We start from the raw sequence: 12537 nt of genomic DNA on the forward strand, positions 1-12537 counted from the left end.
TTCCTCGCCCCTGTAGCGAGTGAATCTGCCTGTAGTGAAACCGGGGCTAACCGGTGCTTCCTCCTCAGGCTCCACTTCACTCAGCTGCCCGACAGACCCGCTGCTTCTTCTCACTTTAACCTGAATAACAAACAGGAGCTAGCTGGGAGCGGCTAGCGGAGCATTAGAGCAGAGGTAGGATGAAGAGCAGAGGTAGAGGGAGGTGTGGCTCATGACACACTTTGTTTTGGTCTACAGGCAGTGCACAACAGTGAACCTAGCGGTGAAACGATTTCGCTTTTTGCCCCTTTAAAATAACATATTAACAAAAGAATATGAAGATAAACAAAGGCCATTTACTACTGTTTTGTTAACAGGCCCTGCAAAAGCATCCAGTGTAAAAAATGTAAAAAGCTTCCATCCACATCCATACTTTGTATTTTAGAATTAAAATTGAAATAATGATTTACCATTCCTCTTTACTTCACCAGGAATTACCCATGTGACCTTGTGACCTTGCTCAATCTGGTGTTGTTCAAGGCCTCAGACACCAGCAGGGAAATATATGAGATCTCCATGCAGCTGATGCAGGTGCATACACACATACAGCACACAGAGGAGACAAACACAGTCCCAGTGTTAAATATGTATGAAGTGCACACAAAGAGGTGTGAAAAGAGAACACAAACATAAAGCCCAAACATCAAGCTGCATTTTGACTAAAAGATGTGATAATAATTTGTCTGCAGGTGCTGGAGTCTAAGCTGTGTGCGTACTCGAAGCGGATGGTGGAGCAGAAGCCTGGTAATATTTTGTATGGAACACACGGCCCCCTGCCTCCTCTTTACAGCGTCAACCTGTCTCAGCTCTCCATCCAGCTGGCCAGCATGTACCCAGAGCTCACACTGCCTCTTTTCTCAGGTACATTTTTCAGGATGAGTGTGTAGACAGGTACAAGATGCTGGAATACTTCCTTACAGAGACTAAACAAGACCAAGACTAGAATCCTATTATGTTTCTTTTGTGGAGAACAGTTGTAAACAAAAACCAAAGACTCTCCTCCCCTCCCTGTTTCAACACTATATTGATCAAGTCAACAGGGGTGCTTTCGAAATGCTGTTTTACTGTGACTTTACAATCTGATGTGCTGAATGCTTAGAGTACCCATTAAATACTGAAGCAGGCAGGATGAAAACAGCACAATCTGTTTGAACCCTCACATTCAAAACTCCCAAGAGGCTTGTATTCTCGCTGAGAGAGTTGTAAAAAATGTTTTTCTCCTGTTAGTGAACACATTTAGGGAATGTTCAGCTTCCTTGAGGCACTTCTGACTTTAATTCCTCCTTGTTTTTTGCCTGTGCAGAGGTGAGCCAGCGTTTCCCAACCACCCACCCAAACGGCAGACAGATCATGCTATCCTACCTGCTACCCTGGCTCAGTAACATTGAGCTTGTGGACACGGGGCTCCTACCCCCCGCCTCAAGCCCCTGCACACCAGAGGAAGAACCTCGCGGTCAGGGGCAGCCCATGGGTCTGTCCCCCAGTCTGAGAGGCAACGGCTGGGGCTCCCTCCAGGCGACCTCACTGGTGCTCAATAACCTCATGTTTATGACTGCTAAGGTAGGAAGCCATGTTTGTGCTTGTCGGTGAAATTACTCTTCCTTTTTTTCTCCTGCATGTCAACGGCATTTTGTTTCCTTACATAATCAGTATGGAGACGAGGTTCCTGGCCCAGAGATTGAGAATGCCTGGAACGCTCTGGTGTCCAACGAGAGGTGGAGCAACAACTTACGGATCACCCTGCAGTTCCTTATCAGCCTGTGTGGAGTCAGCAGCGATACCACACTGTTGCCTTATGTAAGTGTTGTCTGCACACACTGACGCTGCGCTGAAGTTAGATTCTTGAAAATGGAAAGCCCCAGTGGACTTGAATCAGAGTGGCCCCTGATAAACGTATAATATGTACAATATTTATCTCAATCAAAACTTTAACAAAAAACTGAGCAATGCTGTCTTTGCACTCAGTTTCTCCTGGTTATGATTCCCGTAGCCCAAATGAGGTTTTTACTGGGAGCCCAGTTATCTGCAGAGGTCTTTTACTCTTGCAAACAAACGGACTAGGTCATTAAAATCGGTAAAAACAGGGGGCGGACACGACTCGCGGCAGTATTTTGAATTTGAGTGCAGTAACCGTTTTGGCCACATTCTTACATACAGCGCCTTTAAAACATAAAGTTAAAAAAGACCAATGTCTAATACATGTTTTGTAAAGATGTGTCCCAAAACTGCATAAAAAGTTTTAAAAGTCTCTCAGTAAATTTATGATCGAGCTTCTGGCAGACAACCACAACCCTGACACATGCGCATCGGGGATATAATGCTCCTGACAGGTGATGGCAACCAAACGACACAGTCCATGTCCTTGATTAAAATAACGTATTTCTCAGAGTTTTGAACATTGTTGACAACATTTGGGATAATGTAAGGACACAGCTCATTAAAATATAACAATGTAACATTGGTCTAGTTGTTAATAGACATTTTAATGCAAAAAAGTAACATTATATCTTAAAACTTCCCATTTTCAAAGAGATTTATTGGTAAAATAATGTAAAATGTAGTGAAATGTAAATGACTGTCACAAAGATACTGGGTTGTGTGTTAGATTTTATGATTATATAATGAATATCGAAACAAATATGCTATATTTTTATTTATTTATTTGTTTATTTGTTTGTTTGACTAGGACGATATCTGTAGGCAGTTACTTTAAATAAAATGCAGTCAATACAATGTATAAAGGTCTTGTAGCTGTAGCTAATTTGCAGACTTCATCCCTGGCTATGCTTTTGAAGAATAAAACACATCATACAACCCTCTTACACAAGCAGAGAGACTACAATAAAACAAACATCGATAAACAACTGCTACTAACAGTTACCAAAGCAACAATGCCTATAAACAACAAGGAACAACAAAAGGAAAAGATAACCTCAGTGTTCACAGACTTGACTTTGTTTACGCCATGGTTTAGTGGCGGTATGGAAAGCTTTAACCTCAGTGCATGTTTTCATTTCTGATGGCAGGGTTACGTGAGGTAAACCAATTCACACTGTATACTCGTATCTGTTTCAGATCAAGAAGGTGGTGATCTACCTGTGTCGCAACAACACCATCCAGACGATGGAGGAGCTCCTGTTTGAGCTGCAGCAGACTGACCCGGTCAACCCTGTGGTCCTGCACTGTGACAACCCTCCCTTCTACCGCTTTGCTGCCAGCAACAAAGCCTCCACGTCACAGACGGGTGAGAGGAGACCTTCCTTGTGGTTTCATCTCAACATTGACTTTGACCTTGATGACTTTTAATATGACAGTTGGTTGACTAGACTGTATTTTAATAGATTGTCTCTGTATTATGCGCAGGCACCACCTCCAGCAGTAACACTGTGGTGGCTGGTCAGGAGAACCTGGTGGACACAGATGAGAACAAGCTGGTCAGAGAGAGTGAAGAGCGGTCAGTATTAATACGCAATATTAGCATAAGACTTTCAAACTTTTTAGTCACAAAATAAGACTGTACACAAAATCTGAATTTAACTTATAATGTCATGTGTTCGTCTCAGCATGGCCAGGGCTCACAACAGACTGGAGTCTCGCTACAGCAATAGCTCCGGAGGCTCCTACGAGGATGAAAAGAGTGAGTTGTTTTTCTTGTCATGAGAATTAATATACAGACTTGCTTTACTTGTACACTGTGTACTCTTAAACACAGCCCATGGGGACTCAAAGCTGTCTGTTACTTGGAAGTGCTCCGGGACAAGGATTCTTCCGTCACCTGCCATTACATAATTCACACCTAAGACTTTCATGCTAATTGTCACTAATCCTTCCATGAAGCCATACCCGAAACAAGAGCTTTTCTAGTGTGACTACGCTGAAACCTGTGTGTCATTCACTGCCTTTAATATCTGTCATTTATGTTGCAGTTGTATATCAAACATGTTATTTTGTCACAAGCCATAGCCCACCACTGTCCCCTTTGACACAGATACACAGACGTAATCACACTGATGGTACCCAGTCTATGTTTAGCAAGCGTCTATGTTGGGAGGCTTCCAGGCGTGAGTCTGCTGCTGAAGTCTTCATGTGACTAAGCAGAGCTGTAACCAGCCAAGTACAAGTGGAACAGCTGGACCTTTGATGTCTGAGCAGGGGACATTTTTACCAAGCCAGTGTTTGACTTTACACTAAAACATGTCAATAAGAGACTGTTTGATGTTGTTAAAAACAGAATATCTTCTTTGGTATGTAAAAAAAAAGTTCAGCTTTCCTATAAATATTCACCTTCTTGTCAAAAATGAGATTATGTTGGTTAGGTGATGTGTCAGGCTAGGACCAGCTGGGACCAGCTACTTCCTGGAGTCTCAGATGGTTTCCGAGCAAAGTGCCAAATTTTCATCTTTACACTGTGGTTCATTTGGTTCAACAAAGGAGATATATCAAGTTAAATTGTGCGGTGAGATGGGTTAGCCAGATGTACTTTCATATTTATCATACAGACGAACTTCTTCTTGAAGCTAAATATTAACCATCATAATACAGGTACATACAAAAAAGACTGTCATTCAACCACACTTACTTTTCAAAGTGGAGTATGTTTAGACTTGTCCTAAGATGATAAAATACACTATTGTATTAATATAATGGGAAGTTACAGTACAGCAACTGCAAACGTGCTGAGGAACCACTTTGTTGTTGAAATACCTTGACTGTGACTGAGCTTGTGTTTGGAATTCCACACATTTTGACTGAGCTGCTTTGTTTGTCTGTGACCTTTCATGTTAGTTGTTTGTCTCTGCTTTGATATTCTAATGAGATGAACCTTTCTGTGCTTGAGGGTGTGCGGACAATGTATTGTGTGTAGATATCATTAAAGTTTGGCGCCTTTTGTGTATGAGATATATGTTACCAGTATGTTTTTATTAACTACACTTTGGGATTGTGTTTGTAGCTGACCCTCTCCCGCCATATGCCGGTTGGCTACTGGGTGTTCTGGAGACCAACCACCCTCAGCCGTTACCCATGCCTGTTAACGGAGGCTGCTGGGCTCCTCTGGTTGACTACCTCCCAGAAACCATCACACCCAGAGGACCACTGCATAGGTACGCACTAACAAACATGGGCACACACACACTGTACAGACAACCCACTCTTAAACAAATACAGTATTCACACACAGGGGTGGAACAGCGATGTTACAATCAGTGGCGCATCAGCAGAGTCAGCAGTATTTTCTCGCACAGACTGGTTACACCTCCTCACAGATGGCCTGATAAACTCCAGCACAGAGTGAAACCCAGCCAACTTGCTCCGCCTCTGCTATGTGGAGAATTAATATGAGAAAGGATTTGCTTATTCATCTTCTCCGTCTCTCTCAACACCTTAAAAGTCATTATGAAGATGAGATGAAAATGAGATTCAGGTTATTTATGCTGCATGTATTTACAATTCATTAAAGGAGAGTGGACTGCTTTTATCACAATAATGGGTCTTTTTATGCAGGTAAATACAGTTTCTGTATCTGTACTTTGTTGTCTTAATTATCATTCAGTACTAACAGAAGAATCACAGTTCCAGCAGTATGTATACACAAAACGGGTTTCTAGAATAAGATTTAAATGATGATGTGCACTGAGTTACAGATACATCTGCCATGAAAAATGCAATGGAGATACTTGCCTTAACTTAGTAATACACATCCTCTTTACGACCAAAGTAAGTTTAAGTGATGAAACTAATAAAAATACAGGTTTTCTCTTGAATTGAGTTGTCTTGAGCTTTGGTTTTAGAATATTGCTAAAAAGAAAAAGGTGAAGTTTGTCTCAGACAAACATTTTTTAAGATTTTATGGACCAAAACAATGATAAAACAACATATATCTTCATATGTTTGCAGAATCTGTCGGCAAGAGGAAAAGATTTGGATAATGGAAGTTTTGTTTTTCATTTGTAGTCCCAGTCACATTTGAGTGGGCTTTGGCTGCATGCAGGTGAACAGTCTGTATGGAAAGCGAAAGAGGTGGAACACATTAGCCGAAATCTCAGAACCCATTAGTTTTCATCTGACAACAATTTAACTTTTTGATAGATTGATTTGATATCTGTCATTTTATGTAGATAATTGTTTATAAAGATTAGCCGTAATGTCGTCTGGACCTAAAACATCTACACCTCAAGCTGCTAATCGGACTGTGAACAGTGATCTGCAGACAGAGCAGAAAGCCTTGGCCCAGATATCCATTCTCTGGTTATCTGCTGGCTACACCGGAGCTCCTGACATATTGGTGCAGAGGCTAAATCATCATCAGACCGATAGCCGTTGAGTTTGGAGATTAGTAGCAGCCCTGACTTGATTGAAAGTCATAATCCTTATTGTCCCTTCATTCTGAATGACAGAACAGAGATGTTGTCAGAGCTAAATCTTTGGAATAATTGCTCCATATGGACTACTTCACGTCACGTGGGCTTGAACTGAAGCACGGAAGGGTGGTCACATTCCTCAGTATGCCGCCCCAAAGTCCATAGAAGAAGAGAGTATTGTTCTTATTTTGCGCACTGACTAGATTTGTGTGTGTGTGTTGATTTTCAGGTGTAACATTGCAGTGATCTTCATGACTGAAATGGTGGTGGACCACAGCGTGAGAGAAGACTGGGCTTTGCACCTGCCCCTGCTACTACATGCCCTCTTCTTGGGTAGGTGTACACAGCACAGACACACACATAACTCAGATACGGTCTATCGTCTTCTTGGGACAAGTCTAGCCTTAAGTGTTATTTAAACAAAAGAAACAGTAAATATCATGCGTAAAATACACAATCCTTCATGTAAATTTTTGACAAGATGTGTTTTAGAGTGTTTTATGTTCCGGTCTTACTCTTATTTCCCAACATGAACATGAGGTTGAATTAATGGAACTTAATATAAAAAGGTAAGATCAAAAAAATCCTCATGCACCGCCCTGCCAAGAAGGGTGTTAACACAGAGACACAAAAATAAGTCGTGAGGTGTGTAGGTATTTACTGTGACGCCTGATAAGCTCACAACGTGACAGCGTGAGGTTTTATCTCCATCTCCCACAGACGTGCATTTCAGGTCAGACCGTTCTCTTGAGTCACTGAAGGCACAGACACATTCCCCAGGGCCTGCTTTTCTCACCAAGACTGTATTATCTAACATCTAGACACATACCTGCCCTGTCAGCTGTGCACAAATATGTTATTCTGTGCTCTGCATATTCAGCATACTAACCCTTCAAGTTGTCCATTATCATCCAATCTGTGCTATTGTGTGCATGAAGTTGTCCAAGGCCTGAGAATTACTTGCTTTTTAGCCATGCGTTCATGTAGACAACTTGCTGCGACTTGAATGTAATGTTCACATACTTGCCCATGTACGTAGACTGCACAGAACAGATTTGTATGATGTAAACAATAAACATGGCGACACTGGGTGAGATAACTATAATGTTAATCCTTAGATCACAGCAGAAAAAGTGACAGAGGCATCATCGTAGATGCTATGTAGGCCTCTAAATCAAGCATGTCGTGACCATGGCCATTTATGTGCAAACTACATCTTGCATACATGTAGAATTAATTTCTGAGGATGTGCACAACCAACCTCCAAATGGACATAGGATATGTGAGGCAGCCATCATGCTCACACAAATGTAGTTAAAAGCAAGTTTATCTCCAACCTAAGAATCCATGTTGTATTGTTTCATATACATGTATTTTTACTGGCAGTGTATTGGGAGAAATGTTTTATTTACAGTAATATGCATACTGTACATGAGGAATGGAAGATACAAGCTTCCTGGTTTGGAGTTGTCATAGTAACCAATGAAGCACAATAAGCTCTTAACCAAGTGGACATTTGAGATACTGTACACCAACATTTCTTGACACAGCAACATGATCTGTCAGTATTTCAATTCTTTTGATATATTTTGCTCTTAAAAATAATTAATTCGTAATAGTTAAATGTTTATTTGCAGCACATGGATGTGCAGATAAAGATCATTGCATGCTCTTGTTCTTTGTATGTATGTGTACCTGTGTTCAGTTTAGTGATCTTAATCCTGTCTAATCGTATTGACTGTGTATTTTATTGGCCAGGTCTGGACCACTACAGACCAGAGGTCTATGAACACAGCAAACGTCTCCTTCTCCACCTCCTCATTGCCCTCTCCTGCAACAACAACTTCCAGGTCAGTGTGGGATCCTAATACTTGTTATTAGTATGCCAATTTAGTCTGAATTAACATTGCATATAGTGGCAATGGAAAGTTATTCAGCCAAAAATGAATTTCAGTAGCCACTGACGAATCCTCCTTTCTGTGTCTTCAGGTAATAGCCTCAGTTCTGATGCTGACGAGAGAGATCAGTGACAACAAGACCCTCACCATTAAGTCCAGCTATCACACAGAGTACCAGCAGTCACGTAAGCATAACGTCTTAATCATGTGACATTTACCATTGTATAAAAATGATTATTCAATCAGTTTTCACTAGTGAACCCATAAAAACATGTACTGAAACATCACAGTACAAAACAATATGATAACCCTGTTTGGCAATATATTAATAGTACATTTAATTCTGTTTATCATATTCCCTTAGATGCACCTGACTTCCTGCGAGAGTGGCAGGCATCTCCAGTGGCTGATTCTGGCCTCAGCTCCACATCCAACTCCTCCTCTGCCAGTCTGGGTGGTGGCAGCACTGCAGGCAGTGTTGGAAATTTGCCCCTCGTGACACCTGATGACCTGGAGGACCTTGAGGATACGCCCAATGAAACCGACGAGAAGACAAACAAACTCATCGAGTTCCTCTCCACCAGGTACGCACACCCCTAGAGACGTTTCATGCAGTCCTAGAAGTTTGGGGTACAAATGTTCGAGCAGGTGTGCTTGTGAAGTGCATGCATGTGTGTGTGAAAATCTCACTGTAGTGCGCACTGTGTGACTGCGCACATGTTTTAAGTGCTTGTGTAACATGTATATGGTGCTACTGGTGGTGGGTATACAGTGCCTGGAGTACTGTGTTGTCGTTGCTCAGAGCGTTTGGACCGCTGTGGGTGCACGAGGACATCACACCAAAGAACCCCAACTCCAAGAGCACGGAGCAGCTGACAAACTTCCTACGCCACGTTGTCTCTGTCTTCAAGGAGTCAAAGTCAGGTGAGGAACTGCTCAAGGCCAATTGACTTTGACTGACCTTTTTACGATCATAATTCATGTGTAGCATTTCTGAAAATCTGTCCACAACATTGGCACAGCATGCTCAATAAAGTCTCAACAATTATATTATTTTGTGAAAAGTAAAAACCCTTTTCTCTTGTGTATATCTTTATGTGTCTTTGTTCCCATCTGTTTATACAGACTTCCACCTGGAGCAACAGCTGAGCGACGTGGCCTTACAGACGGCTCTGTGCAGCTCCTCACGTCACTACGCCGGGCGCTCTTTCCAGATCTTTAGAGCGCTCAAACAGCCGATCAACAACCACGCTGTCTCTGACCTGGTCTCCCGCCTCGTTGAGGTGGTGGGAGAACACGGAGACGAGGTGCAGGTGAGAGAAATTGTCGGGTTAGTGGCAGTATATTAATGAATTATTACAGCACTTAACAACCTCTATACTCTGCTAATGGGAATGCATGTTGTGTTTCAGGGCTACGTGATGGAGGTGCTGTTGACGCTGGAGTCAGTGGTGGTGAATCTAGCAGAGTGCCTGAAAAACAGTGACCTTATGGCGGCTCTAACCAGGTAGAACATCAAAATTAAGCTAGCCTTTGTGTTGCTAAAACTCCTTGTAATTTAATACAAGGACACCATTTATAAGTGTATTAATTTTGATTCACAGGACGTCCTCACCAGACTTTGTGACTAGTGACAAACTGATGAACAGAAAGAGCACAGGTCAGCTGAACTTCCCTGGCCCGGGATTTGCTGGTCTGTCCTCACAGCGCCACCAGCGCTCCTACTCAGTCCCTAAGAAGTTTGGCGAGTGCGGCCACCATGCGAATGATCCTCCTCGCAGTGCAACTCTGGATCGCATACAGGCAAGAGAGGAAGATTCTTGTTCAGTGTGGCACTTTAATGCAGGGGGAAACTTCTCGTGCATCTCACTAATTCAGTGTTGTGTTACATTTTTCAATCGACAGGCCTGCAACAGTCACGGCCTCGCCCGATCGGGAAGAACCTCTGGGTCCTGCACATCATCAACCAATCGTATTGATCCCAGTGTTCTATCGGATCCTGCCCATGTTTCCCATCCGTCAACAATACTGGCCACAGTCTTCTGGGTGGCCGTGTCGCTCATGGAGTCAGACTTTGAGTTTGAATATCAGATGTCACTTCGCCTCGTTCACAAGTTGCTGTCAAAGGTAGATAAGATGAAACTTGCTGATCTCAGCAGCGTAGTTACGCAATTGTCGAAAAAGTCAGGACAAAGATAAGACGAGAAGCAGATGAGTTCAAGCAATGTCTCAAGGCTGTTCTGCTCCTTTCTACCAACTGAATCATCCAAAGAGCCTCACACTCTTGATAGTAGGGCAAAAAAATGTATTGCTTATTATATTTTGGAATAAAAGCTTCCTGTCCTATGAAAAATGAAGGGATTCTTAGCTATCAGCAACGTGCAGACATATGATCAACTGGCTATAAAAAATACAAATGCCTCAGGTTGTCAGAATGCATTTCAGGACGAAACTAAATAAAACAGTCAACTTCCTGTTTTAGTTGAACCAAACTCTTATTTCCCAGGTGCCGTTAGACAGAGCGGAGAACCGCGAACGCCTCGAGAAGCTGCAGGCTCAGCTGAGGTGGAGCGGGTTCTCTGGGATTCAGCAGCTTTTGTTGAAGGGTTTTACCTCCCAGGCCACATCTGACCTGACCTTACAGCTCTTCTGCCAGCTCACACCAGTCTCCCGCGTGCCTGTTGTTGACAGCTCACAGTCTATAGGTAGGAACTGGGGATCGTGGTAACTTTCATCCTGTGTTATTTTATTAGGTCGAAACAAACAAGTCTATAGTTTTCTTTCAACCTCTTCTCTCTGTGCAGGTTTCCCTCTGAATGTGCTCTGTCTGCTGCCTCACCTGGTGCAGCACTTTGGCCATCCAACTCAGTTTTGTAAGGAGAGTGCTGAGAGGATCGCACAGGTACGGTCCAATTCTTCACTTGAGCCTTGTTGTTCACTTCAGTTTCCTTTGATTTACTTCAGATCACCTTAGGTTAGGCTTTATAGGGTGTTAAAGCAAAAATAAAATGACATGAGGAATAAACATGCACAGAAAAAGAAAAACAAGCTCTCTCTTTCCCTCTCTCAGGTGTGTTTGGTGGAGAAGAACACAAAACTGTCCCATCTGGCCCATGTGATGACTCTCTATAAGACACGCTCCTACACACGAGACCCTTTCTCCTGGGTCAGTGTGGTTTGCCGCTACCTCCATGAAGCTTTCTCTGACATCACACTCAACATGGTGACCTATATGGCAGAGGTAAGTGCTGATTAATATGGATTGCATATGTTGAATGTTTTAGCGGTTGTATGCCGTGTCACTCACTGAATGTCTCTCTCCACCTCTCAGCTGCTGGATAAGGGCCTTCCCAGTATGCAGCAGTCTCTGCTCCAGATCATCTACTGTCTGCTCAGCCACATGGACCTGACTGCTGTACAAGTCAAACAGTTCAACGCTGATGTCACAAAGACCATTGAGAAGTTTGTCCAGGTAACTTTCCTAAAGTGCATAAGCTGAAGCATATCCCACTTCTTCTGTGTGAGTTACTGTGTGATACAAAATACGCACTGCTGTCTCTTTCATACTGTGTTTGTTATTCCACAGACGATACACTGGAAGGATGCTTTAAACATCTTGAAGCTGGTGGTATCGCGCTCCGCCAGCCTAGTTCATCCGGTGTATGGCCACTCGCAGGGTGACCTTTCCAACCTGGAGGTCAGCAGGGTGTGGGACGGTTCATCCAAAGCTCTGCCTGGAAAAACACTGGACTTCACCTTTGACATCTCCGAGGTGAGGAAGCAACACATTCTGTCCCACTTACACTTATAGTACAGAAAAAGACATATCATAAATGTATGTGAGATTCAAACTGTTTTCTTTACAGACGCCAGTGATTGGGCGTCGGTTCGACGAGCTTCAGGGCTCAGGGGGCAGAGAGGGGAAGGCCAGAGCCATGGCTGTAACCCGCAGTACTTCCTCCACCTCGTCTGGATCCAACTCCAACACCATCCTGGTGCCCGTCAGCTGGAGGCGACCACAGTCCTCACAGGTAGAGTTAAACCCTTTCATTAAATGTTGTTAAGATCTCTCACAGTTTATGTACAGTTTATATCTTTATATAGCTCTAACTGTAAGTCAATGACACGCTGATTCACACCCATCCTTCTTTGTTTTGACCTCAAAGTCACATTCCTCTAGCCGTTTGTTTTTTAGCACAAGCAAAAGCCATGCTGGACTTTGTATATATGAAAATCTGCAC

General features: G+C 42.9%; 1 protein-coding gene across 5 annotated transcripts in view; it reads left to right on the forward strand.

Moving 5' to 3' along the window:
- fryb (furry homolog b (Drosophila)) overlaps nt 1-12537 on the forward strand; it is a 60687-nt gene that overhangs the window by 39859 nt on the left and 8291 nt on the right. For 3 of the 5 annotated variants that reach the window (XM_050040284.1, XM_050040288.1, XM_050040287.1), the window contains exons 31-53: nt 471-570; nt 729-900; nt 1343-1599; nt 1690-1836; nt 3115-3283; nt 3403-3493; nt 3603-3676; nt 4991-5141; nt 6628-6731; nt 8157-8248; nt 8388-8481; nt 8661-8880; nt 9069-9220; nt 9422-9609; nt 9709-9803; nt 9901-10099; nt 10202-10423; nt 10803-11001; nt 11101-11198; nt 11367-11537; nt 11628-11768; nt 11883-12068; nt 12163-12327. In XM_050040284.1, the coding sequence (XP_049896241.1) occupies nt 471-570; nt 729-900; nt 1343-1599; nt 1690-1836; nt 3115-3283; nt 3403-3493; nt 3603-3676; nt 4991-5141; nt 6628-6731; nt 8157-8248; nt 8388-8481; nt 8661-8880; nt 9069-9220; nt 9422-9609; nt 9709-9803; nt 9901-10099; nt 10202-10423; nt 10803-11001; nt 11101-11198; nt 11367-11537; nt 11628-11768; nt 11883-12068; nt 12163-12327 (3487 nt within the window). The remainder of the gene's footprint in view (nt 1-470; nt 571-728; nt 901-1342; nt 1600-1689; nt 1837-3114; nt 3284-3402; nt 3494-3602; nt 3677-4990; nt 5142-6627; nt 6732-8156; nt 8249-8387; nt 8482-8660; nt 8881-9068; nt 9221-9421; nt 9610-9708; nt 9804-9900; nt 10100-10201; nt 10424-10802; nt 11002-11100; nt 11199-11366; nt 11538-11627; nt 11769-11882; nt 12069-12162; nt 12328-12537) is intronic. The other 2 variants (XM_050040286.1, XM_050040289.1) reach the window with 1 other exon arrangement.

Source organism: Epinephelus moara, chromosome 3, assembly GCF_006386435.1.
Source record: "Epinephelus moara isolate mb chromosome 3, YSFRI_EMoa_1.0, whole genome shotgun sequence".
Lineage (NCBI taxonomy): Eukaryota > Metazoa > Chordata > Actinopteri > Perciformes > Serranidae > Epinephelus > Epinephelus moara.